We start from the raw sequence: 27,983 nt of genomic DNA on the forward strand, positions 1-27,983 counted from the left end.
TAAAGGCTTTGCAGCTGTCGAAATGGACTAAGTCTAAAGTTCGGTCTTACTTTGGATTTTAAGAGTGCCAAGAAACTTTAGAGAAAATGGTCACCCTGTGTACAGACACATACAAAATCTCTTCATAACCTCCACATTATAGTGAATGCAGGCTAAATTAACTTTTAGTTCAGTGTATGATGTAGACACTTTCATAGCAGGACAGAAATATCGTAGCTTCTCTATCTAACTTGTGAAAAGCTTGTCAATAATGTAAGAGTTCAGTGTTACTTTTCTCATTGTGTGTCTGCAGACTATGTTCACTGACTGCAAATGGTCACAGGCTGCAGAGTCACCCAAACAAATACAGGGTTCCTTAAAAGCCGGTAAGACTCAAGTCGGTTAAAAAAAAAACAAAAAACAAAAAAAAACAAAAAAAAAAAAAAAAAAAAACAGCTTCAACAGAAAAAGTAGACTCAAATAATGACTGTTAATATTTGTCAGTTTTTGCGTTCATTGTATCATCGTCATCTTGTGACTCCATATTGTAAAGTGGGCCTAGGTCATCTCATTTGCTTAAATGCAACCTATAGAATGGGAAAGGAATGTCTTTTAGTTAATGTTTTAAATGTTTTTATGTGTCAAAAGACGACCCAAACTTTTGGTTTCCTACAAAAGCAGCACTTTTGCACATTTTATATGCAGTATGAAGAATTAATTATAAATCATTGTGTGCATCAGTACTTCTTGAACATTTTCCACATATTTTAGTTGTGCAATGATTATGATAACTGTGATCATTTTGATCACAATAATCATCAAATAAAATTTTCATACCATTTCATCTCTAACAACATAATTATGAAAATGTTACATGGCAGGGCAGAAAAGGGTGATTACTGGAAAAAAAAAAAACATGAGACATGACAAGAGAGCAGAAAGAGGGTGGATAATGGGAGGAAGGGTGGAAAATCTTTTTCCCACTCAGAAATTAGATACACATGCTGGAAATTCAAGGGGGGGAAAAACAGAGATAGAAAGGGAGAAATAACAGGGGTGGAAAATGACGTAGCAGCATGGGCCATCAGTCACTCCGAAAGCAGGCCTGACACTAGTGCATCAATAATTCAGATAACTATGGCTAATGAGCAAGATCCAAACAAAATAACCCTTGAATTAACTGGAAGTACAATGAAACATTTCTATGTGCAAAATGTGGCACCATTATGCCTTTTTGGGTTTGGGTTTTATTGGCAACAGAAGAAAAACTGGCAATTGGATACAATATTTATTTCTCTTGACCTGTAAAACATAAAAATGCATTTATTTTCACAAGAAAGAAATGACAGAGAGGACCAACTAAAAATGAGCATTCTGAGTATGCATATCTGAACAGAATAGTAAAGTGGATGGTCCATTCCTCCACTTTGTGGAGGAATGGACCATTTTATATTCAATGTAAAAGAAAATTAATTAATGAAAAAAAAGAGTGGTCCAATATTTATTAGTATTCCATATTTTTTCCAGTTCAAACATTTTAATTGTACAGGGTGACAATGGTGTGCTTGGTTTCAACGTAACTTTATTCTTTCATGAGTTATTTACAAGTTTCTCTTCTTTCACAGCCATTGACATGTCGAAGAGGTTAACACGTGAGGAGCGGATCGAAATTGTGTTGATATCTGGTGAACGCAGTAACCGGGTCATTGCAGCAGATTTCAATGCATGACACCCTACGAGACCACCCATCTCCCATGTTACAGTCAGCAAACTGCTTGCTAAGTTTCCTGAAACTGGTTCAGTGTTGGATTTGCCGAAATGTGAACGCAAGAAAACTGTCACTAATGAAGAAACATCAGTGGCTGTCCTAGCTTCATTCAGCAAGAGCCCACAGCGTAGAACTTGCCGCATGTCACTGGAGAGTGGCATTAGTCGAACATCCCTTTGGTGGATATTAGCTACTCACAAATGGCACCCTTACAAACTCCAGCTACTGCAGCATCTCAACGAGGATGACCCAGATCGGCGCACAGAATTTGCAGAATGGGCAAAACAAAAATTGGAACAGGACCCTCAGTTCACGCAGAAGATTTTGTTCAGTGATGAGGCAAACTTTTATGTGAATGGTGAAGTTAACAAACAAAACCACTGCTATTGGTCTGACACTAACCCACATTGGATGGATCCCTCCAAGACTGTTGGAGCAACAAAAGTGATGGTTTGGTGTGGTATATGGGGTACAACGATAGTGGGTCCATTCTTCATCAATGGAAACCTCAAGGCCACTGGATATTTGAAATTGCTACATGATGTGTTTCCCTCTTTATGCACTGAAGCTGGCACGTTCCCTGAGTTTTTCCAGCAAGATGGTGCACCACCACATTATGGGTACCAGGTCCGAGCATTCCTAGATGAACTGTTTCCTGGAAAGTGGATTGGTCGTCGTGGGCCAGTTGAATGGCCCCCAAGGTCTCCCGATCTGACCCCCTTAGAGTTTTATCTTTGGGGTCATTTGAAGGCAATTGTCTATGGTGTGGAGATACGAGATGTGCAGCACCTGAAACTACGGATACTGGATGCCTGTGCTGGCATTTCTCCAACACAATGGGCAGCACATTGAACACATTTTATAAGTGGTCAGAAACTTGTAAATAACTCATGAAAGAATAAAGTCAAGTTGAAACCAAGCACACCATTGTTTTTCTTGTGACATTACCAATAGGTTTGATGTGTCACATGGCCCTCTTCCTAATGAAAAAACAAAAGTTGTATCCAAGATGGCCGACTTCTAAATTGCCACCATGGTCACCACCCATCTTGAGGAGTTTGCCCCCTCACATATACTAATGTGCCACAAACAGGACTTTACAGTTTTTGCCCGTTGCCTGAACACATTTTGCAAAACTTTGCTCATTGTGCCAAAACCCTAAACACAAGTAAACATGACACAACACTGGGAAATATACCATTCACATCTGCACCAAATTGAAACTCTACTCTCAAAACCTAAACTCTGCTATCAAAACCTAACATTCCTTTGTCAAAATGTAACTCTGTTGACAAAATGACACATACTTGCATCATATGCAAACACCTACAGAGCAGGGGGAACACACTAGTCTACTTTATATAAAGCACTGCAGTCTTTGATTTCCATTGTTCATTCAGAAGGCATATTTTCAGGAGACACATTTGCAAACAACCAAAAAAGCAAATAGGCCTACTCAATATTGTACATTGCAGTACCATGAATTCAGATAAAGCAAAAAAAAAAAACCAAAAAAAAAAAAAACCAACCCATAATACAGTAATAGAAAAAACACTATACTGTAAACAAAAAATCATGACAATTGTGCATACGTGGGCTCATGGATCCCGCCGTCTGTTGGGGTCTGGCCACAGGACCTCATCAACATCGCAAGCAATGTCTTCTCCCGCTAGGCACCGGGGAAAATATCCTCTTCCATGTCAAAACCATCCATGGATTGCTGTCACCTGAATGTCGCCGCAGGCCTGTTCCATTGCCTGCAGAAGAGGCATGCAGGCATGTAGTTGGCGGTCATATACACGCCATCTCCAAGCCGAAAAAAATTCCTCTATAGGGTTTAAAAATGGTGAGTAAGGGGGCAAGCATACCACTTCAAGTTGACTGTGGTTGGAGAACCAGGCCTGGACCAGAGCAGCCCGATGGAAACTGACATTATCCCATATCACCACAAACCTGGGCTGATCTGGTCTATTCTGTACAACTATATCATGGAGATCTAGAAATGTGAGTATATGTTGGCTATTGTATGGACCTAGTTTTGCATGATGATGCAGAAGCCGTCGAAGGCTTATGGCGGCACACAATGTGATATTTCCCCCGCGCTGCCCTGGAACGTGCACAATTGCCCTTTGGCCAATTACATTACGACCCCGTCGTCTTGTTTTGCACAGGTCGAATCCAGCTTCATCAATGAAAATGAATTCATGAGGCTGTGCAGCTCCATCCATGGCCAAGATTCTCTGTAAAAAAAAAAAAAAAAAAAAAAAAAAAAAAGAGAGAGAACATATTACTGTACTACAGTGCTACACATACAGAACCCTCACCCCATCACACGGGTACCTGTGTAGCTCTCAGAATGTATTCATGTGGTACTGATATGGTACATATTCAGCTCGAAGTCCTTTGACCCTGTCACTGTTCCTCTCAAATGGTACTCTGTAGAGTTGCTTCATGGTGATGCTGTGTTTTCCCAAGATGCGTCTGATGGTGGTGATGCTCACATGGTTTATGTTGTTGAACACTTGCCTGTCTGCAAGTATTTGCTTTCGTAGCTGGTGGAGACGGATAGCATTGTCTGCCCTCACTAGGTCCACAACGGCAAGTTCCTGCCGTTGTGTGAACAGGCGTTGGCGTCCTCCCCCAGAAGGTCTTCGAGTCATTCTAGAGAAATACAACCACATATTGTCATTGGTTTGCTTATTTTTCTTACAGTACTTTACTGTATATACTGTATCATCCACTGTACAACACTGTACTTCAATATAAGTAATCATGGTATGTTTCACAGAAACTACCACTTTGGCTGCAAAAGGAGCATTAGCACCCTGCAATACCCTGTACACTTGATATGGTAACTGTAGAACAGTACTATAAAAACCATCTGAGTAGAGTAGAAGGCAGTGAGATGAAGACAGACCTGTTTTCTAGTCGGAATTTTCTTACAGTTTTTGCTCGTTGCTTGAACACTATAAACCCATGCTTAGACTAAAGTAACACAACTTGAAGCTTTTGTTACCATACCCCAAACACATGTACCCATACCTTAAACAAAAGTGCTGCTTTGCACTCTGGTTGCAATTATGCAACACACTTACTCCTTTATGCAACACACATGGTCCTGCATACTACACTCTATTTCATACATAAGACACTTCGTTCAAAAATGAAATTTCAGGGTGCCATTTGGAAAACACATGTATCCAAAATACAAAACACATCGGGTAATTGCAACCACTCAAATATACACCTGAAGGCACTTACTTGCAAAACTGAACACCAATTAGCCAACCACAAAAAGCCCTCAGTTTAGCCAATTCAAGAACTTTGCAAGCATGGATGGAGGGAGAGCAAGAGGAAGAGGAGGAGGAGGTCAAAGAGGCCATGCACGGACCCATATTTCTGATGATATAAGAGCAACTTTGGTGGACCATGTCATCAACCACGGCCTGACTATGAGGGAAGCTGGGCAGAGAGTCCACCCACATCTAAGCAGCTTCACAGTGGCATCTGTAATAAGAAAATTCCGACTAGAAAACAGGTCTGTCTTCATCTCACTGCCTTCTACTCTACTCAGATGGTTTTCATAGTACTGTTCTACAGTTACCATATCAAGTGTACAGGGTATTGCAGGGTGCTAATGCTCCTTTTGCAGCCAAAGTGGTAGTTTCTGTGAAACATACCATGATTACTTATATTGAAGTACAGTGTTGTACAGTGGATGATACAGTATATACAGTGAAGTACTGTAAGAAAAATAAGCAAACCGATGACAATATGTGGTTGTATTTCTCTAGAATGACTCGAAGACCTTCTGGGGGAGGACGCCAACGCCTGTTCACACAACGGCAGGAACTTGCTGTTGTGGACCTAGTGAGGGCAGACAATGCCATCCGTCTCCACCAGCTACGACGGAAAATACTTGCAGACAGGCGAGTGTTCAGCAACATAGACCATGTGAGCATCACCACCATCAGACGCATCTTGGGTAAACACAGCATCACCATGAAGCAGCTCTACAGAGTCCCATTCGAGAGGAACAGTGACAGGGTCAAAGGACTTCGAGCTGAATATGTACGGGTACGTGTAACTGTCCCTTACATTTACAATAGAGTATTGGTGAAGTCCAGTAGCAGCTGAATATGTACCATATCAGTACCACATGGATCTATTCTGAGAGCTACACAGGTACCTGTGTGATGGGGCGAGGGTGCTGTATGTGTAGCACTGTAGTACAGTGATATGTTCCCCTTTTTTTCAGAGAATCTTGGCCATGGATGGAGCTGCACAGCCTCATGAATACATTTTCATTGATGAAGCTGGATTCGACCTGAGCAAAACAAGACGACGGGGTCGTAATGTAATTGGACAAAGGGCAATTGTGCACGTCCCAGGGCAGCGCGGGGGAAACATCACATTATGTGCCGCCATATGCCTTCGAGGGCTTCTGCACCATCATGCAATACTAGGTCCATACAATAGCCAACACATACTCACATTTCTAGATGCTCTCCATGATATAGTTGTACAGAACAGACCAGATCAGCCCAGGTTTGTGGTGATATGGGATAATGTCAGTTTCCATCGGGCTGCTCTGGTCCAGGCCTGGTTCTCCAACCAAAGTCAACTTGAAGTGGTATGCTTGCCCCCTTACTCACCATTTTTAAACCCTATAGAGGAATTTTTTTCGGCTTGGAGATGGCGTGTATATGACCGCCAACTACATGCCCGCATGCCTCTTCTGCAGGCAATGGAACAGGCCTGCGGCGACATTCAGGTGACAGCAATCCATGGATGGTTTTGACATGGAAGAGGATATTTTCCCCGGTGCCCAGCGGGAGAAGACATTGCTTGCGATGTTGATGAGGTCCTGTGGCCAGACCCCAACAGACGGCGGGATCCATGAGCCCACGTATGCACAATTGTCATGATCTTTTGTTTACAGTATAGTGTTTTTTCTATTACTGTATTATGGGGTTTTTTTTGTTTTGGTTTTTTTTTGCTTTATCTGAATTCATGGTACTGCAATGTACAATATTGAGTAGGTCTATTTGCTTTTTTGGTTGTTTGCAAATGTGTCTCCTGAAAATATGCCTTCTGAATGAACAATGGAAATCAAAGACTGCAGTGCTTTATATAAAGTAGCCTAGTGTGTTCCTCCTGCTCTGTAAGTGTTTGCATATGATGCAAGTATGTGTCATTTTGTCAACAGAGTTACATTTTGACAAAGGAATGTTAGGTTTTGATAGCAGAGTTTAGGTTTTGAGAGTAGAGTTTCAATTTGGTGCAGATGTGAATGGTATATTTCCCAGTGTTGTGTCATGTTTACTTGTGTTTAGGGTTTTGGCACAATGAGCAAAGTTTTGCAAAATGTGTTCAGGCAACGGGCAAAAACTGTAATATCACCAACCATTCCCATGTTATTACGGTGTATCCATATAAATGGCCCACCCTGTATTATGGATTGCATTATAGATCATGGGGTTGTATGGAACACAGATTTTATCTATAACAAGATTTATGTCTCCAAGTAGGGGACATGATTGCTATAGCAATGCACGCCTTATCTCTTACCATCCAGGAAGTTCTCATCTATCCAATGAAAACCAGAGCAAGAAACAGTGGACCCGTAATAAATACAAAATGAAATTAAGTAATGCCAGCCCTCCCTCATTCTCTTGCAGAATTGGTCCTTCCTAATTCTATGGGGTTTATAATTCCATATAAAATGGAGAATCACTGAGTCACCCAGTCTTATAAAATAGTTTTTAGTAAGATAGATGAGGAAGTTCTGACAGAAATAAAGCAACTGTGACAGAAGCATCATCTTCACAGCATACATTCCTCCCAGTAATGAAATTGTTTGTGTCTTGCAGAATTTAATCTTCTTTTATTTATTAATTTATTTTTCACTTAAAAGACTAAAATTAGACTCAAACACAAAGCTGCACTTCTTAACAATCACAATTCCGTGACATGTAGTGTTATTTTTAACAGAAATTGCTTAAGCCCTTTTTGGACAGTCTTTAGTCTGTTTTTCTCTAATTAATCCAGCAATGTGCCAAATAAATAATGTTTCCAGCTAAACTGGGTTAATCAGAGACTAATGCATGATGTCAAAAGCTACTGCAGCCTTTTCAAAAAATAAAACCCTATTGACTAGATTCTTAAGTGTTTCGTGTAAATTTTAATATTTTAATATTTTAAGATGGTAATGGATGCAAATTCAAGAACATAAATCAGCACAGTGCATTAAACATCAAAATATAACATGATACAACAAAAAGAACCACACATTTTCTCAGTATCTGCTGGTTCTTAAAAATCAATCAGCAAAATTTGTAACTTGTAAGCTAGCATTTCCCATGAACAAGTCAGACAGAAAACCAAGAGTCAGTACTGCTTACACAGCTTTATAAGCCCCAGTCTAAACTGTGGAAGTGGCTTGGGTTATGCCCTGAAGGGCCTACCCAGTAGTTTATTGGGCCTCTGTGTGCAGAGGTAGCAGTCTCTTATTATTCCCATCCACTTATTAGACTGGTCCCTGGGTGTGGTAGCAAGCCCACTACTTTGCAATCTCTATCTCTCTGAAGATATATAATTCTCTTGATATATAATTTCTTCTTGCCTGCCGCCCTGAACTTTTTTCTCTTTACCTCCCCTGATTCCACATACCTAGGTATAGGAAGTGCTTACACCGGTTCTTTCTTTGTGCTGCGGTCAGCCTTGAGACAGAAACACAACCAGCTCTAATATCTAGCAGAGCCGGTGTGATGAACGAGGGCTTACTGAAGGGATATAAATATTCTTTCTCTCTCAATGACCATTTCTTCCTCTAACTTAGTCACAAAAAGTAGGAATTAAAAACAAGGCAGGCTTCAGCACTGTTGCCTAAGTTATTTGTTTATTTATTTTAATTTGTTTTTTTGTTATCATCAGTCTTGATTAGGAATTTCAATCTCATTTCACATTTTACATTGTGGGAAACATAACTTAGAAACTTATGAAAATACAGTCTAAAATCACACAATCTTTGCAGTCTTTTACATTTTCCAACCTTCCAGTAAGCCAAATGGTTTGCCGGGACTATTCTAGCCCCTGAGCTTTATGTTTGACACCCCCGGTCTAAATACTTCTCCTTTTACCACTAAAGAATAATTTATCAGAGTTACTACAGACATTTTTAATGCTTTACCTTACACTTTTCCAACACTCATCAGATATTGTCTATGTTGCAAATATTTGTAACATTCAGAAAACAATGATCCATCATTCATTCCCACTTCGCACAGAAGCAGCTGTGTGGAGGTGATAAATAAGCCAGACATTGAACTTCTCTTTCTAGCACTCTCTCAGTGTCCTTTATTTTCATCACTTGCTCAAAGATTTTGTGGCACTTTTCATGTGTCACTCCCAGTGCAAAGCTATTGATCTGACTCTGAAGGGATTATCGGACAGCGTGTGCTGTTTTTAAAGGATATTGCATACACCCCATGATAGCTGTCTTTTAACTCTGCAAACCAGAGTGACTGTTTAGATCAACTATAAATAAAAATTTGATGTGCTCTGCCAGCACACCTTAAGAATTGGTTTTGAGGAATCAAATCCCAGCCCGATTGTCCACGCAGTATACATGCCAACAATAAATGTGCTAGAACAATGTTCAGTTTGTGCAAAATGTACAGTAGGTCACAAAGTTTTTATAGTAGCTACAGATTTTACCTATTTTTCTGCTTTTTGTTATTTGTCCACTCATAGTGACAAAGGAGATTTACTTCATTCTGTACGGAGGATGCAAACATGTTTCCAAATAGAGGTTCTAATATACTTTTCAAGAATATCCTAAGCCTTCTGACACACAGGCCAAGAAACTGGGCAATGACCTCCTGGCAATCTCTGGTTGCTAGGATAAAAGTGAATTTCCTGACCTGTTGGCAAAGGACTGCACCATAAACCTCCTCTTGATTGCTTTGGTTGCTAGCAAATTGCTGCTCTAATCCATAGCTTGCATAGTCAGACTTCTCTACAAACACCACTGGCCAAGTAAACAAGCTAACTTTTTTTCCACTCGATAAAAGTTAACGTGAGTGTTCTCGGTGGTCAGGAACAAATGTAATCGCATGGCAGGATGCTGTAAAAGGACCAAACTTCAGCCAGGAGAACAACTGAGATAATCCATCCATAATACCAGGTTAGTCATTCATATACTGCTGCATGGGCTGGGCTGTAGTTACATCCTAAGGTTTTAAAAACTGAGCTTAAATAAATGATTAGCGGTAATAAAAGCCGAGGGAGGTCAACAGTGATCACTGACTGTTTTAGGAGCTTTTTGAGATCAAATAGAAGAAAATACATAACATTAAACATGTTAACAACACAAAAGCCATATTAAACGCAGACTAATTTTGACCCGGAAGTAGGATTCGTCGCGTCATCACTGAACAACCGGATTCCAGTTTGCAAACCATCCTAACTTGCCTGAACTTCCTCCCATAGAATGTTCAATTACATTATTTAAGAATCAATAAGAGATCCCTTGTATGCAGACTGGACAAAATCTCAAAAATGTATTTTAATAAATACGAGCTAACATTTTTTTGGTAATGTGGGATGATGGGTGGTGGGTTATATAACCAGAGCTTAACTAAGTATTTTCACGCAACTACTGGAAGAAGGAAGGCCTGCTAAGGACGTGGTCACTGTTTTTTAGAAGGCAGCTCATAAAAGAGACTGGAAATACCCTTCCGAATATCATCAGGGATGGACTGTAAAGTGCTGCGTGGACAGTAGCAAAAACCTGACGACATAAAGAGGTGGAGGGGAGCTCCCCCAGACCGGGCAGATCTGAGGGTTTCACTGTGCCATTATGTTATTGTCAGTGCATATTATGTTTGTTTTTTGTTTGTTTGTTAGGGGGTTTTCTTGTTTGTTTTTTTCATGTGGATGACTGTCATAATTACAAAACTTTCAAAAAATAAAATAAAATAAAATAATAAATATGAGCTAAAGCTAGTGCTGTTCGATATAACGATATATATCGGATGACGATATAAAAACGTCTATCGCTTCATTTTACGCTATCGTTTGTCTCGTGGTGTCGCAAAATAAACTGTTTACGGCAATATTTTTTCATCATTCTGATGTACACTGTAGTGGCTATATTAATTTCTTCTTTTTTTTGTGTGTGTCCCATTTGGATCTTTAGCCATCAGAATTGTTGTCTTAAGGCCAAGAAAGATGCCAAGCGGATTTATTTTACCAAGTGGATCATCATGGCCTTGCCATATTGGTCCATTTGATTGACCTTTATTATAATTATGAATTTCTTTTATTTTCAGTTGCTACAAACGGGACAGGACAGGGAGAAAGAATGAAAGAAAGAGAGGGAGAGAAAGAAAACCAAAGGGGAGAAGAGACGGTGAGAAGGGGGGGGGGGGGGGGGAACAAAAAAAAACCCCAAAAAAACCCCCAAAAAAAAACACCTGGGTCACCTGTATGGAGAAAAAAAGCAGAAGAGAAAGCAAACAACAAAGAGCAACATAATAAAAAAACCTGGCACCATCACAATAAACTAGCTAGCAGTAGATATCAGTAGATACTAAATAATAAACGATATTGTGCAGCATGCAAGATAGACAGCGCACAATGTGCTTTGAGGCAGCAGCCAGGAAAGCTGTAGTCCGCGTCTGTGAATACCCGTGTGTACACCTGTGTGCATACCTGTGTGGATCAGCATGCTTGCATTCCAAAGGTTTCTCCATGTAACGGCTATATTAATTTCTTAAAGTTCTCTCTTTCTATTATATTTAATATAACCACACTACGGACGGACAAGCGCCTGTTTTTATGCTTTGTGGTTAGCAACAACGACGGTAACAGCATCGCGTGTCCGCTTGTTTATGTTCCACATAAACCTTTCACAATAAAGCTCAAGATCCTGTTGAGACTTTTCAAAATAAACTGAATCACGTGAAAGAGCAGATTATTTACGGATGAAAAAGTAAACAAGAGCTGCCAGGTGCTAAAAAATAAACCTTAGACTCAAACGTTAGAACAGGCCTTCCCCCGCAGCACGCCGTGTAATAAATACTCACAAAGAAAACGGCGGCCGTTACAACTTATGTCTAAAAATGTATCGTTTCATGCATCTGTTAAAACACTCGAATACAGCTACATGACGCGCAGCTGGAAACACTTCCCGCAAGTCGAGCTGCCCGAGACTCACAGAATTTACAGGAAATGTTACATTTTTGTGATTTATATCGTTATCGGATGATAGAATTCTTATATCGGGATATGAGATTTTGGTCATATCGCACAGCCCTAGCTAAAGCTATGATCTAGTTCCAGTTAAGTGACTAAAGCCAAAAAACAAACAAATATGCAAACCTATGTGTACTTCTTTAACAAAAGAAAATTTAAATATTTAACAGCTTTACCTTTAACATTCAGATCATGTTATCCTTCACTACAGTTTAGAGTTAAATCATACATTGGCCAGAGCCAGAGGAAAGGGCAGTGAGGGAGAGCAGAAATTGGTGAGAGGAATACAAAGTGCTGCTTCACCATTTTGTCCATTTCCAGCTAAATAAGATCTTCCTCCGCCTCCTCCACCTCTCCTGCTATGGCCTCTGGCAGGCAACTGGGAAAATACATTTCTCACATTATAACCCCTCAATATTTCTCCTGTGGCTCATCGAAAGTATGGCTGTCTCTCACTCTATGTGTGTGTGTGTGCTGTGTGTTTTGTTTGTGTGTGTGCGTGTGTGTAAGTGTGACTACCTCCTCTCTTCTATTTGGTACTTTATAAAGGATGGTCCAAAGTTAAATGTTGGCAGACAAAATACTTTAACTCCAAAGTTTTAAAGAGAGGCGGTTCAATGTCAGAGAAGCAAACTAATAATAGCTGGATAAATTTAAGCCGGGTAAGTAATTGAGAAATGCTTTTTCTGCCACTCATTAGGTAATGCAGAGGTGTCCTTGAGCCGGTCAGTGTCTAACAGACTGTGACTATAACAGGCAACTCCCCTGTGCATTTTTGTGAAAGTGAAGCAAAGCATTGTTGCAAATAAGCACTGATGCACTTACTACCCTTGCATGAATAATGTTACAAATAAGAATTTTATAATAATCTATTTTTTAAATCTATTCATTGTCATTGCCACTTAACAAGACATTACAAATTTGGTTTAAACCAGCCACAGTTTCCCACAAACTACACAAAACGGATTATTTATATAGTAACACATTTTCATTTTTTCATTTTCATAAAGATACACAAGCCTGAAGTTGTTACTTTATAATTATTGAAAGTCTCCTAGATACAATATGGCACATTAATTACAGATACACCTCCCAAGCCATTAGAAGTAGTGACAGAAAGGGTTTACAGCAAGGCAAACTTGCCATTTTCAATTATTCATTCATTTGCTCACTCATTCAAGTACTTTTTCATCAGTGGCTAATCAGTTATTTATTCATCATTTCTTACACTCAGTCAGTTCTTTGTTCATTCATTAGTTGACACATTCAATTCATTCATTCAGATGTTCATTCACCTGTCATGTATTTGTCCATGCATTCTTTCTTATACTCATTCCACAATTAGTCCACTCAATTAATTTTCTATTCATTTTCAAAGTCAGCTCAGAAAAAAGGTGTTGATGAAGTGGTCCAACAGGAAAGGCACAACAGCATTCTGACTTGATCCAAGTCCCGTGGTCTATAAAAATATATAAATGCTCAACATACTATAGTCAGCAGGGTTCATCAGACTTTAGGTAAATAACTTCACCACATATAGCTAAAGGAAATGAAAGGGAAGAAAGTGATCTTGTGATTTTAATAATGGAAACCATTACAGGATAAAATCACAACACAAGTTACAATCAACTCTGCAGATAAACCAACAAAAACCTATTATTGAACTGAAGTTACCCACATACAAATCCACTGATCATGACTATGTAGACAAATAAAATTCCTACAATGGCAAAGGACTATAAAATCCAATCTGGTCTAGAACATCTAGATATCCCAGAGAGCTAATATATCATTTTTATACTTTTGTGGCTATGCTTATTAAATTTGAACCTGCTTATTTAATGCTTAATTCTGTATTCTGTGTTGTCAGGCAAGCATCTAGAGTCACAGGCAAGCATCTAATATGCCCTTTGTATTCATGTTTTAAAAAGTACAATACAAAAAAGTTTGCATCTTTTTTTTATTATAAAATAGGTCAAAATTGAAAACAAAAAACCTTGCACTTTTGCATTTTCAGTGCCAGTGGCACTATCACTGATTCTAATTGTTGGGTAAAAACTTTAGGAGTGCTAGTTTAAAGATGAATGTACTGCAAACAGTTCAAAAGCAGAATTAATGTAATTTTAAACATGGCTTGGTCTAAATTTACAGAATGTTAAGGTTTTAAAAATAAAGTGTTCCTGTTTCAACTCCCTAGTTGATGCTGGGAGCATCAGGCTTTTACTGTGTTTGTGTAGATTGTAGATTGGTAGCACAAAATGTCTGGCTACATATATTTAAAAATATGATGTTCTATCAATAAATAAAATAGGAAAACGTATGATGGAAAAAAAGAGCCTGATACATGCTGTGCTTTGTAGCTCTTTTCCACACAGTCCGATACTCTTAGCTCCAGTGCTGAATGCTGACGAGTTTACCTAAAACTACTTCTAAATCTGACTAGATGCGGACTCCACTTCCTGCATCACCACCCAATATGATAACCATTTTGGTTGACAGTGCAGTCAAGAGCCATTTACAAAAGGTGCTCAAGATTTTATGACCAAACAAGCATGAGGTTCTACACTTTTATTTCTTTAGATATTTGCATCACAGATGATATCTACATTTGATGTTATCAAAAGCAATAAAAACTACATGTTCAAACAAAAACTACTAAAGCCTGTTGTTAAAATTTTAAGTCTTGACACATATGCCATTAAGGAGGTTGGAAACATAAGACTTTGTCATTAAACATGTTCATTAAACAGTTCTCAGATTTAACTTGGTAGCTCAGGGTTTCTTAGTTTTTGACTGGTCAGTTAGCCTAATTCTTTTTTCACATTTAGTTGATTTAGAAATTAGTCACTAGGAACATCCCTAGAAGAAAGGCAAGATGAAGTGCTTCAATCAAAAGAAATCTCTTGTGCAATGAGGTTAGACACTCACAATTTGATCTGCATGCAGGAAACAGTGTTGAAAGGGTGGTTCAGCTAGCTGTCATGCTCCTTGTTTCTCATGAAAACCCCCAAAATATCAGCCCACTGAAGGATAATTGCATAATTATGATTAAGGAACTGACCTCCCAGCCCATTGTTCCTTTAGTGGGCTGGTTCCAGTCATTATGCAAATGTACTATTTATAAGATTTGGGGAAACCTGCAGTCAGCTGAGACTGAAGAAGTCACTTGGATGAGTGACGAAATGTTTCTCCCACAAAACACTACGTCCATATTTAGTCAAAAGACTATGACTAGAACTAAATGGTAAATGGCCTTTCTTTGTATAGCGCTTTTACTAGTCCCCCCTAAGGACTCCAAAGCGCTTTACACACCCAGTCATCCACCCATTCACACACACACTCACACACTGGTGGAGGCAAGCTACAGTTGTAGCCACAGACTGTAGACTGTAGCCACAGACTGACAGAAGCGAGGATGCCATATTGCGCCATCGGCCCTTCTGGCCAACACCAGTAGGCGGTAGGTGAAGTGTCTTGCCCAAGGACACAACAACAGAGACTGGCCGAGCCGGGGCTCGAACCGGCAACCTTCCGGCAACAAGGCAAACTCCCAACTCTTGAGCCACGATCGCCCCTAAATCAAGAACAAATAATAAAACAATACCAACGTTGCACATCATCCCAAAATTGCTAAAATATGTGTCATATGCCTGTTGTTGATATAATTAGGAGGCTTATATTGTAACTCAGAACATGTATTACTTACTTTAATGAATCAAATACAAAGCTGGTGAACAGACCTTATTCATATTGTAAATACATTACAATGACTTTCCCCTCACTATCCTTTTGGATTAAACTGTTCCACTATAACTTCAATAAAACCACACCACCCTCTTTTACTAATCCGGCAACCGGCGCATCACAGATACCTCAGCACGCTGCTATCAGTTGTGGGTATTCTGGCATCCTCACCAGCATTATTAAACTACTAATAAGTAAACCGTAACACTTCCTATTCTGACAGATTTCAAAATAAAGTCATTACTCGCCACACTGCACCAGTGTTTGAGTGAGCAGTGCCAAAAAGCACCAATAGAAACTCTTTCCAAACAAAACACACTTTGCATGCAGCAGCTGTTGACAGCCCGCATTAGCTTGCTCTGCTTATTCATGCGTGTCCTTTTGTCATCGTCAGAAACACAGGAGGGCGTAGTGACGCAGAAAACGTGACAAGCACACCTTTTTATAAGACTTTTCTTTAAAACACATATTGGCACCAATGGAATTTATTGCAACTAAGAAACGGCATGTCAAGAGCCTCTCTCTGAGTTACTTCCTGGGAATTCTGACTAACCCAGACTAGCTTAAAAAACACCGGTAGGTTAAACCTGCACATCCCTTTCAGTGAGTAGCGTGGCCATTTTACATGAAAAACACATTTTTACGGTTGAAACATTACCTCTTTCTTCTTCTGTCCTCCCCCCGGTGGCAGACATACCATTAGGCAGAAAAAAACAGCCAAGACCTGCAGGTTAACAATGGATTTAGCCCAAATAGACGCCATGACGGAAGGATGCTATGAATGCGAGACACGTCTCGACCAAGCGATTGGATCCTACGTTATCCAATCAGCGGAAAAGGATTTGAATATGGAGACCTCTGGGGTTTGTAGTTTTAACGTTCACAGTACTGTCCTGCTAATACGTTTCTAATCCATGCGTTGGAGGAGGCGTAGCCAAAAAACTGTATTATTTCCATGATTTAGGTTTGCCTCTCATTTATAATCTATGACCCTGACCTAAGTAGTTAATGAAAAAAGCCAGGCTGTAGTCACATCATGATTCTGTAGAATTATGATTTCAGGGCAACCAAGTGAAGGTAAAAATATACATATATGAAATAAGTACTTATTTGAATACATCAAAAAATACATTAACAAAACTGATCTTGCAATAAATATTGCAATAAATATTGCAATATATTGCAATAATATTATATAATAATATAAAAAAATATTGCAATAAATATTGCAATTGCAATTGCAATATTGCAATAAATATTGCAAATATTGCAATAAATAAATAATCAACTTTTAAAGCAACATGCATTTTATATTATAATTGACTTGTTTATTCATTCTGTGGTCTTAAGTCACAGTCCGTTGGCAGTCTGTGGGCAGCTTCAGACCGCCCATCTACACAGAGAGAGAGAGTCTGTTTTCTGATGTGGAAGTATCAATAAATGTGGTACAACCGGTTTGTGGGTTTCCTTGTGCTGTTTTTGATCTGTCAGACAAATACAGAGAAGAGCAAAGTTAAAACATATAAGGAGCTGAGGTTAAACCAAGTGTTAAAAGCAATTAGATGTGTCCATAGCAGCCACTGCCTACTTTTCATAATGTAATTTTTGATCTTTGATTTCTTTTCTTTTTTTTCTTTGCACGTCTCTCGTTTGTACTAAACTGCTGTCACTTCTTTTCCTGACAGGTCCACTAGTCACCCAATCAGTATTTGGCCAATACACAGCATTATGCATGTTGGGCAATGTGCAGTTTGGATTTTGGAGGATTTCACAGGAGCATGTTTGTCTGTGGGCAAACAGATACAACACTGTAGCATAAATTAAACATTTATCTACATTTATAACAAGCTGCCCAGTACAACATAGCGTGTTAGGGTGAAGATGCTTTCCTTTCTAGCTGTCAGAAGGAGAATAGGGGTCTCTAGAGTGGATTGCACCGGACATGGGTCTTAACTTTTTTGGTCCCTTTATGCATTTTAATAGCTTTCACAAACTTAACTCTGTAATTTCTTAGCTGCAGTGGCAAGCTACATAAATTCTGTAATATGTTTTGCTTTATTATCTTAATTTTCTGTAGTACAAGATACACTTAAGATACACTTACACATTTTTTGCAAATTTGTGTCTGTACAGAACCCCTGTTTCTGAAACTGTTTCTGCTGCCAAGCCAGCTCTGCCTAAAACTGCTTTTTCCTAGCAAGTACCATGTAAAATAGTTAATCATATTCCTAAGCGAGTCAATTACACCACTCTGTCATGTGTTGGTCAGCCTGAGAAAGTTGAGTCAGTGTGTCGTGTGTATCAGCCAACAGCCCCAGAGACTGAATATTGTGTTCCTAAGCTTGTTACTCCTGTAACTGTATATTTTGAGACTAGTAATGATGCTTGTGCCTCCTGGTCAGATCCTTCTGAGACTGTTTCCCCTGCTGCGAAAACTGGATTCCCCCAGAGATTGAGGCTCTGCCCAAAGCCTATCCAGAGAATGAATTTGTGGCCTCAGCCAACTCTGGAACCCCAGTAGTCCTTGAACACAACTTCCTGCGTCTGCTGGGTGCTCAGCTGATCCATTCCAGCTTCCTGCAGATTCCGCATGCCTCAGTGACTTAGCCAGAGGGACCCGTGCCGCCTGAACCTGTGGTCTGAGGGGTCACCGGAGCCTACTATGTGCCCTGCGAAGTCCCAGCCTGTCGCCTGAGGGTCCCCACCTTTGTCGCCAGCCTTCCGGTTGGCCTACCAAAAACTTTAGTCTTTTTTTTTTATTTTTAGTGTAAAATATAAGCAGAGGGCAAGTAAACATTCCGTATAAATCAATCAAAAGATTGATAAATCAATCAATCAGTCTGTCAAGTTAAGATATATTTAATCGAAAACTGAAGCATGTGTTTTTTAAGGACTGAGAGAAGTTACTAGCTCAGTTCCAGTGGCTGTTGCAGACTGTAATGGCTTTCTGGAGAGAAAAAAACCTCCCCCAATGCTTCTCATCTAAACCACTGTTTTTAAGGGGAAAATGAATATATGTGTATGTGAATGAATAAATAATGAGTATATGAAAACACACAGACACAAACAAAAACCCGCGTGTGTCTGTGTTAAATTAAACGCATAATGGACTATTAAAGCCAGTGCACCATGAAACAATCAGTACATGTTACAGACTTGTTAATTCACAGTTCATTCACTCGATAGCGCTCAATCATGGAAACATTCCCAGACTTGTTGGCCGTGGCTTCAAAACGATTTCCTGGGAATTACCTTACTTGGTTATTGTTTAAGTTGTACTGCAGATTGCACCTGGTAAAAGTTTTGATCAGATGACCTCTGGAATATTTCTGTTTTCCTTAAATCTTTATTTCAAGATATAGAAAAACAGCATTGTATTGTGCCAGGAAATGCAATTTCATCTAGGGCTGCCACAAACGATTATTTTGATAGTCGACTAGTCACCGATTATTTTTGCGATTAGTCGACTAATCAGATCATCATCCATTGGACGTACAGCTTATTGCACCAGCTGCATCTGGTCTTACATAACTATCATTAGCTTACAGCTTGAAGTGTTTGTGCTAACTAAAAATAAAGACAAGATGGTAGTTTATTAATTTTTAATGAAATTTGCAGATTGTTTCGGTGAAGTTTAATAAACTCCTTGCTTTCTAAAATATAACAGGACACCGGAGTATATTCTCCAGGGTCTCACACTTCTGACAATCAGCTGTCTGCTTGACGTTTATTCAGCTGTGTAAAAAATATAACTTTAATCTCAGCCAAACCGATTTACTCAGGAACAAATAAAATACTAAAGAAAGCCAAACAATAACATTTTTAAGTTATCTAAGTGACTTATATATATGTTTAACCTGACTAGCGAAAGACGGCGGTGGGTTTGAAAACGATTTGCCGGGAGTCCGGTGTTCTCACGGCTCTAGTTAGCCTTGCCCCTGCCTAGCTAACGAGCTAGTGGGTAACAGACGTCTCCGAAAACGTCGGAGCGCTTTTGAAAATATGTGGTGTCTTGATAAACTGAGCAGATATTTGAGGTTTACACAGCTACATTCAAGCCTGAAAATATGTTAAACGTTTATTTTGTGCCCCAGAAAGAATAATAAGAGTAAAGTTAAAACTAACTAGCTGCCGCCATTGTTGACAACTGCGCTGGGCTGCGCTATGAATTCTGGGACACAGCTTCTTCTTCTTCGGGGTTTAACGGCAGCTGGCATCCTTGTACATGCAGTGCTGCCATCTTCTGTTTTAGTCCGTTATTACACTCTTAAATCCTACTACCGGTACTCATTCCTGCGTCCTTTGTGATCTTACAAAGCTTCAAACGATGCGTCGACTATTAAATTAGTCGTCGACGATTTTAATAGTCGACATAATCGTGACTAGTCGACTAATCGTGGCAGCCCTAATTTCATCTAATCCATTTTTCTTGGATAAGGATAAGGAAGCACTGCTTTAGTTAAATTAGGATTACTGGAACTCTCTCACTGTCCCATAATTCTTCTCTGGGGCACTGAAGCATTTTCATGTCAATCCTCTATGTTTTTCTCAAAGTATCTAGCACTCAGCAGTGACCTATAAGTTGCTGTCAAACTTTATACTGCGAGGCAGGGGAAAAAAGTGACCCTCTCCTGAGTTTTTGCTCTCTTTGCATCTAGCAAAGCAAACAGCCGCACTTTGCATTTAAGTAGAATAAAACTCCTGTCTGATCTGAAGCTAGAGGAACAGAGGGAGAGCAGAGGGAGAGCAGGGGGAGAGAGACACAGAGAATCATGTTAAGTCAGTTGCTGCTACTGCAGAACTCAGTCATGCTTCTTTAGACCAGTGTGACAGGTAAAATTACACACTGCGTGTTTTGGATGGGGGTTTGTGTACTGACACAAAGCAACAAGGAGGGATACATAGAATCAGAGAGGTTAGTGTGAAAGATGGAAAAAATGAATTCCATCTCATTTAAGGAATTTTGTGTGCTGTAACTAAGTTTAAATAAATAAATAAAAAATTTTTGCTTATTTTTTGTAAAGTAAAAATTGCATTCAGTACAGTGCTAATCCATTTTCATTTTTATTTGAAGACATCTGCACAGAATGCATTTGCTGCACTGAGAGCCCAATTCATAGGGCCACAAAGGCAAGAGAGGAGAGGCCAACGTGAAGTTGCCAGTCAGTCTCCTGACGTAGGTTCTATATATAAATTTGGGGGGGAAAAAACGGTAGTCTGAGTTGCCAGGTGTCCACCAAGAAATTTAAAGGATTGAGAATGTTTTTGTAAAGAGGAGTGGAACCAAAATTTCTCCTGAATTGTGTGCAAAACTGGTGACCAACTACAAGAAACATCTTACCATTATGTTTGCCAACAAGGGTTTATCCACCAAGTACTCAGTCATGTTTTTCTTGAGGATTAAATGCTTATATCACTAAGTGACATGCAAATGAATTTATAACTTTCATGTAATGTGGTTTCTTTTCTGTATTTTTTTGGTTGAAACTTTTACTCTCTCCATTAAAATGAAGCTACCATAAAAATGAGACACTGTTCATTTCTTTGTATGTGAGCAAACTTACAAATTCAGCAGGGGATCAAATAATTATGTCCTCCACTGTAAATGAGAGGCAAAGAGAGAGCTTGGAAGCACAGACAGGAGAGGGGAAAGATGGGTGATGGCATTTCCAGCTAGCACAGTAGCGAGTACCCGCAACAAGGGTCAGACTCTCCCATATGAAAAATCACAAGGACTAAGAAAAGTGATTAATTGCTCTGCAACACAAAGTTTACAGGAAAAAAAAACAGAAACAGTGGAACTAGATGGAGGTGGTTGTGGTCTCTGAATTGCAGAGCTGCAGGAAAAAGGAAAATAGTGCAGCCAACAGAAAGGTTGAGAGAATGCAACAATAAAAGGGAAACGAGAGAGTGGAGGAGCGAGAGAGACAGAGAGATTGGAATATGAAGGAACTGGAGGCAAAGATAGCAGCAGGGAAGTTAGAGCGAGTCATGTATCGAATGAGCGTACATAGGAAAAGAGTCAGACAAACAGAGAGGGAGGAGCAAAGAGATTGACTGAGGCATTCATTAATATGATGTTCGTTATCTCTGACGGACTCCCTCAACAAATGTTCCTCTGTTCTCTAGTGTGCCATTCAATAAGTCTATGGCTGTGTGTGTGTGTGTGAGACAGAGAAACAGAGAGTGGGAGTTATTGTGTGTTTTCCTATGATTATGTGTTCATCAACTCTCAGTCTTAGCTCTGTACAACAATAATGCACTACTGCTAAATATGATATGACTGTGCAAAATGATAAACAAATCTTTCTTGTAACTGTATGGCTATATGTTATGTTTCACTTGGGAATGCGTTCTGTGACAATATTATGTATCATAACCACACATCTCTTAGGGCTAGTGATAGATGCTAAAGTCAATTATAGATATTAACAATACTTTTAAAGCACAGGTCTTGAAGATTTTTAGACTGAATAGTCAGCATTTCTGACATTTCTTCCCAACATCTTGTCACCCTATGTTTCCCATTTTCTTCCTGGTCTGTGCAACTTAGTGCTTGACAAGCCGTTATCGTCACCTCTTTTAAATATTCCTCTCATTCTTTTGTACCCAACTACATTGCTCTTCTTCCCCGTCAGCTCTGTATTAGTTTGCTTTGCTCTCCTCTGGTCATCATCTTCTCTTCGCTTTCTTTTCCTCACCTCGTTTTATGATTACACCTTCTTGCAAACATTTTTTAAAAGGTGTTTTATGGATGAGGAAAAGCCCTGGCAGTCAGCAGGCGGCGACAATTTAAGTAAAGGAATTAGGACAGTTTACACCATAACATAACAAAAAAGAAAGAAATTTTGTCAATCTATATATATGATCTATTCACTGACTCTTTTACAGTATTTTTCTGTTCCCAGGCAATCACAGTATGATTCGTCTTCTGCAATATCAAAAGACTGATAGTGTATCAGACTAATGCTTTTGCATTGCATTTGTACTCACAAACACACTTCAAATGCAGACACACACAAAACCACACACAAGCTTCCCCAGACTTTCTGAAACAACCCTCTTCCAACAGCCTCTGCATTTAAATACCCTTCTTGAGTTCTGTGGCAAGCAGCATTGTCCATTCATCTAATTGATTAGAATGCCCCCCCCCATCCATCTCTCACTCACTCACACACACACACACACACACACACACACACACACACACACACACACACACACACACACACACACACACACACACACACACAGAGAGAGAGAGAGAGAGAGAAGAAACAGCTAACATCACACTCTGGGGCGTCAGACACTGAAATTATATACGTCAACATCATTGCCTATTTTCTAGTTTTCCATCTCCTATCTTCAGCATTTCTTCCATCCGGTCTCTCTCTCTCTGTCTCTTTCTCACTCTCTCTCCCCCCTTCTCTCTCTCTCGCCCTCTCTCTTTCCCTTTTCTTTCAGGGAGAGCTGATATCTCTGGCGGTTTGCCGCATGGAAGTCGCCCAGGCAAGGCAGAATATCATCTCTCTGAGCCGGACGTCTTCTCTCCATTTGCCCACCAGACACAGCACACTCACATTTACCGGGATTCCACGGGATATAACGGCATTTATCCGCTGACCGACTATCAGGAGAGTCTAAATCCCGGCTTCATTCCAGCAGAGGGGCGATATTTCTTAGTCAGATGTAACAACACAAAAACACGTAACGGATCACCAAGTGCGCAAAAGCCGCAGCTTAAAACATTACGCACGGCGAATTCTTTTCTTTTTCTATCTATTTTCAAATTCACCCATCAATTCTCTGCACGGACAAACCGGGGACTGGAGGCGGGGGGTACTTCCATGCTATGGAGTCCTGATTTTACCAAGCGACCCAGAGGGAGGCTTGAAACTGAGAAAATTCGTCGTGCCGTGCTGGAATATTAATAGCCAAATCCTAATAATAATCAAGGGGATATCGCAGCAGAGTTTGGGACTCTCGAGAGCACCCCAACTTTTTTTCTTCCTTTTTTTTGTTTCCGTTTTTAATCTCTTCCCCTCTTATCTTCTCCGCCTGTGGGACTTGTATTTTCGTGACTGATTAGCAGTAAGCTACTTCACTTTCTGTCATGGACCGCTCGACGTCTTTGGATATAGAAGCGCTCAAGGTAAGACAGTCGCAGCATAGAGACGCGCACTTATTCCTGCAGAGAGAGTTGCAATACCCTTCTGTATGGGTGGATGAGTGGAGACACTGGTGGCGTATTGGGTGACTTGGAATGATGAGTGAATTGTCTTATGGCTGTTATTGGCTGGTTGGATTAATCCGCAAATGACTGACTGGTGCTGAAGGGTAAAGCTGATATCATGAGACGATGCTTGTTAACTGTTGGTTAGTTGGATGGGCGGCCAGCAGGTTGTTTGTTCTTTCTGGGGGGACCAAGTGACTTTTCGATGCTGGGAGGTTAACTGGTATCTGAAAGTCTTGAGGTACAATCATCAAATGGGGTTTAACATTCGGGTCGAGTAAACGGATGTAGTTGCAGCACTATCGAAGATATGCTTTCCCTCTCTCTCTCTCTGTTTCTGTTAAGTATAAAACCACACTCGTGCATGTTGGTTAAAAGAGGAGTGTGAGGGCGAGCGTGTGTCAGCATTCAGCGTGTAAGGTAAATTTCACTAAGCTTTGCTTGCACAAAGATTTGTTGCAGTGAACTGTTGTGCGGTGTTGGGACGAATGCGCCCGACGTGTAAATGAATTAGCAAACATTCATAGAAACAGATAGAGAAGTAAGACTGCCACCAGACTTATCATTTCTATCCCCTTTCTTGAGTTATTAATCTTACTTTTCATTTCCCTCGGTGTAATACAGGTTTTTACTGGCTTAAAAGTGAAGCTGGCGATTCCTAATGTCAAGGGGAAGAAATAAATACCTGTGTGTACTTGTGCCCACAGATTTAGGCTATGTGGCTGTGTAGACATTGCTTTCCCGACTATATTTGTGAAGGACGCTTATATAGTTCGCGCTATCCTTTTATTCTAACCGTTGACATTTTTGTCCAATTTCCTAGGCATTTGCATGTCCATGTAGGTCAAATTCGGTGTTTTGTGGGATGAATCTTTTTGCACTTCACAATGAGAGCAACATAATGGGGAAAAAAACAATAATAAGACATTGCTTCTAGTTACGTTTGACCAGAGGTAAGAATTAATGAAGTACAACTACTTTGTTACTTTACTTGAGTAGACTTTTCAGGTATTTGTACTTTACTGGAATATTTGTTTTTCTGACAATTGTTTACTTTTTACTCCTCATATTTTAACACAGATATATTTCCTTTCTGTTGCTTGTTACATTTTCAGAACAGGCTCATTACTTTAGGTTTAATGCATTTGATCTGTGTTGTTATTTCACATCACTGTGGAATTCCCAGTATCAAACCAATTAAAACTGTAGTCACTATATTCAGGGGTTAAAGTCTGGAACAGTCCATTTTTGGCACAAGTTTAAAAGATGTGTTCATGATATTATCGAGTGAGCAATTCAGAAGAGAACCAAGCATGCAGTCTCTTTTCATGGTAGTTTCATTTTAATGGAGCAAGACAGAATATTAACCAAAAAATCTACAAAAAGCACATTACATAAATTCTATATCCTGTCATGGATGTCACTGAGTGAAGTGAGTTTTTGATTCTCAAGCAAAACATAACTCCGTACTTTGTGGAGAAACCCTTGTTGGCAAGCACAGCAGTAAGGCATTTCTTGAAGTTGGTCACCAGATTTGAACATCAAATGAGGAATTTTGGCTCACTCCTCTTTAAATAAACTTTAAATCCTTTAGATTTCTTGGCTGCTGATTGGCAACTCAAAGCTTTGGCTCCCTCCACAGATTTTCTACATATATATTTTTTCCCCTTGATTTTTGGTTCGCCATCAAAATTAACTATCATGAAAATGAAAGACTGTTTATTTCTTTGATGGTGGGCAAACTTACAAATTGAGAAAGAGATCAAATAATTATTTTCCCCCGTGAAGGAAATCACTTTTTTTTTGAAGCAGCAGGTAATTTCAAATGCAACATTTCTAACAGCTCAACAAATATCAGCTATGTTGGACTGGTGAAGAGAAGATGAGATGTTCATGGTCAATGTTAGGTTACATCAATGGTAGGAGAGCTCAAAATTCATTTAAGGTAAAGATTGGGATGCTGATTAGATTCATTCACTGAATTCCAGCCTTATAATGTTTAGGTGTCAGAAATCAGCTACACTTGCTCATGTAACATCGGCTTATGTTGAATTCTGTTTGGTAAATCCAGAAAGCGCAGTGAATATTGGAGCAGCAGCTCCAGCACATGGCAGCTGATGCATTAAAAAAATCCACTGCAGCTCAGAATAGAAAATATTGAAAATATTGTCCATATGAATTCTTTTCACCACCTTACAACACTACACTCGATTTTACTCATTTTTCTGTTTTGGTGCAGAGGCAAAGTCATTCACACTGTAGGAAACAGAAAATAGAGATGAACTCCATTTGCTTTTAATCTCTGTGTGTTCTAGATAACACCTGTTCAAGCTGACTAAATAGTTTAGAATTAGAATTTGGGTTGAAGTAAAGTTTGTATTATTTTTTTTGTGACATGAAGTTCAGTTTCGTTTGAACAAAATAGCTGGTAGCTGATGTCCTCCAAAGAACTATATTTTACTTTTATACTTTGAGTGAATTTCGGAACTTTTTCCACTTTGAATAAAGAAGTTGAATCAGTACTTTACTTTTGCCAAATCATTTTTTTAAACAATGTGTATGTGTAAGTGTCCGTACTTCTACCTAAGTGAAGAATGTTTGTACTTTTTGCCACCTCTGTTAATGTTTGCTAGTCATTTATCACTCAACTTTCACTCAGTATTTTGGCTGTTTTTAATGCGGTTCTCTATTTATATATGCTAATTCAATTCATTATACATTTGAATTATATAATGAAAATACATTCACTCTAACTCTAGAGTAGGTCATTGTTAGCAGTCATGGACATGTATTGAAAGATAAGTAAATAATTCTAGTTAAGAAAGCTCACTGTAGTATACACATTAATGGCCATTAATGGCCACATACATTGTACACCTATTATACCACTGAGTTTTCAATAGGGAATACAATTTAGACACAGACTGTGGGTGGAAATGTCTATTTACTGCGTGCTGCTGCATTTATTGGTGACCAGTAACTAGATAAATTAACAAATCAATAAAATTCCTCCGAGGTTTGACATTTCAAGCAACATTTTATGTGATCAAATTTCTGAGAAGGGAACCTTGATACCGCACTGATGCAGAGCTCCAGACGGACTTGGACTCAGCTGGCTGGTTGCTGATTTAAAAGATCAAAATTGGCGTTCGGATTTTAAAATGACCTTAACTGTTAGCCAATGAAACTGACCTGCAGAATTTTGTGAGTACTAATGTTTTTGTCTCTGCTATTTTCTGGTGTCTATTTGATGCTTGTTCCTTTTAGACATGCACTCATTTCTGTTAATCACTTACCGACTTATTAATCATCGGCAAAGGTAATTATTGATAACAAGTTTAAATAAGAACTCTGGGAACTTTGTGTAAAAATATTATGGCAATCTGATAGTTACATTTATGCAAAGATATATATGAAGACATATATATGCGCATCTCTGTTATGAATCTTTGTAAGTTGCACAGCTCACCAACAATCACAACTGTGTTGGATACACACCTAAACAGCAAAAGCAAATGTGTAGTTTTAAAACTTTTAAAACAGCAATGTGGTTGCCGCTAATGCAACTGAGCTTTTTGAATAAAATTCAGCATCGCATGTATTATTCCCATTCTCTCTGAATGACTAAAGGTAAATAATTAAGTTAAGCTGTCATTGCTGTCATTAGATTATGTTTTGTTAATCTCTGTACAGTGGAACTTACTGAATGTTACTGTGATTGCATATTAAAAGTTGGTGGCTCTAGTTTTATAGCGCTATGTTAAAAGAATAATGACCTTTCCTTTCCTTAAAAAAGTAAATGACCATGCAGGATTTCTAGCTGTTATTCTCTAAAAATAATGATCACCCGTACCTCCCATCCCACGTAAGAACTACTACATCACACTACATATTGAGTTTAAAGTATTTCCATCTAGTTCTGCTACGTCCATCTCTTTATCTATCTGCTTGATGTTTTCTGCAGAGCTGGTGTCATGTCCTTGGCAATGGTGACAGTCC

General features: G+C 39.3%; 2 protein-coding genes and 1 long non-coding RNA gene across 3 annotated transcripts in view; 2 read left to right on the forward strand and 1 right to left on the reverse strand.

The window, feature by feature from the left end:
- The window catches only part of tusc3 (dolichyl-diphosphooligosaccharide--protein glycosyltransferase subunit TUSC3), an 87,259-nt gene extending 70,692 nt beyond the window's left edge, over positions 1-16,567 (reverse strand). The window contains exon 1 of the mRNA XM_004539192.2: positions 16,410-16,567. Within this exon, the coding sequence (XP_004539249.1) occupies positions 16,410-16,514 (105 nt within the window). The 5' untranslated portion in view covers positions 16,515-16,567. The remainder of the gene's footprint in view (positions 1-16,409) is intronic.
- Positions 5,244-6,430, forward strand: LOC143419028 (uncharacterized). The gene is made up of 3 exons (XR_013098993.1): positions 5,244-5,285; positions 5,542-5,824; positions 6,006-6,430. It is a non-coding gene; the product is annotated as an uncharacterized LOC143419028 (long non-coding RNA).
- Positions 16,568-23,154: 6,587 nt separating the features above from the next.
- LOC101484541 (zeta-sarcoglycan) overlaps positions 23,155-27,983 on the forward strand; it is a 377,409-nt gene continuing 372,580 nt past the window's right edge. The window contains exon 1 of the mRNA XM_004539191.4: positions 23,155-23,903. Within this exon, the coding sequence (XP_004539248.1) occupies positions 23,865-23,903 (39 nt within the window). The 5' untranslated portion in view covers positions 23,155-23,864. The remainder of the gene's footprint in view (positions 23,904-27,983) is intronic.

Source organism: Maylandia zebra, linkage group LG6, assembly GCF_041146795.1.
Source record: "Maylandia zebra isolate NMK-2024a linkage group LG6, Mzebra_GT3a, whole genome shotgun sequence".
Lineage (NCBI taxonomy): Eukaryota > Metazoa > Chordata > Actinopteri > Cichliformes > Cichlidae > Maylandia > Maylandia zebra.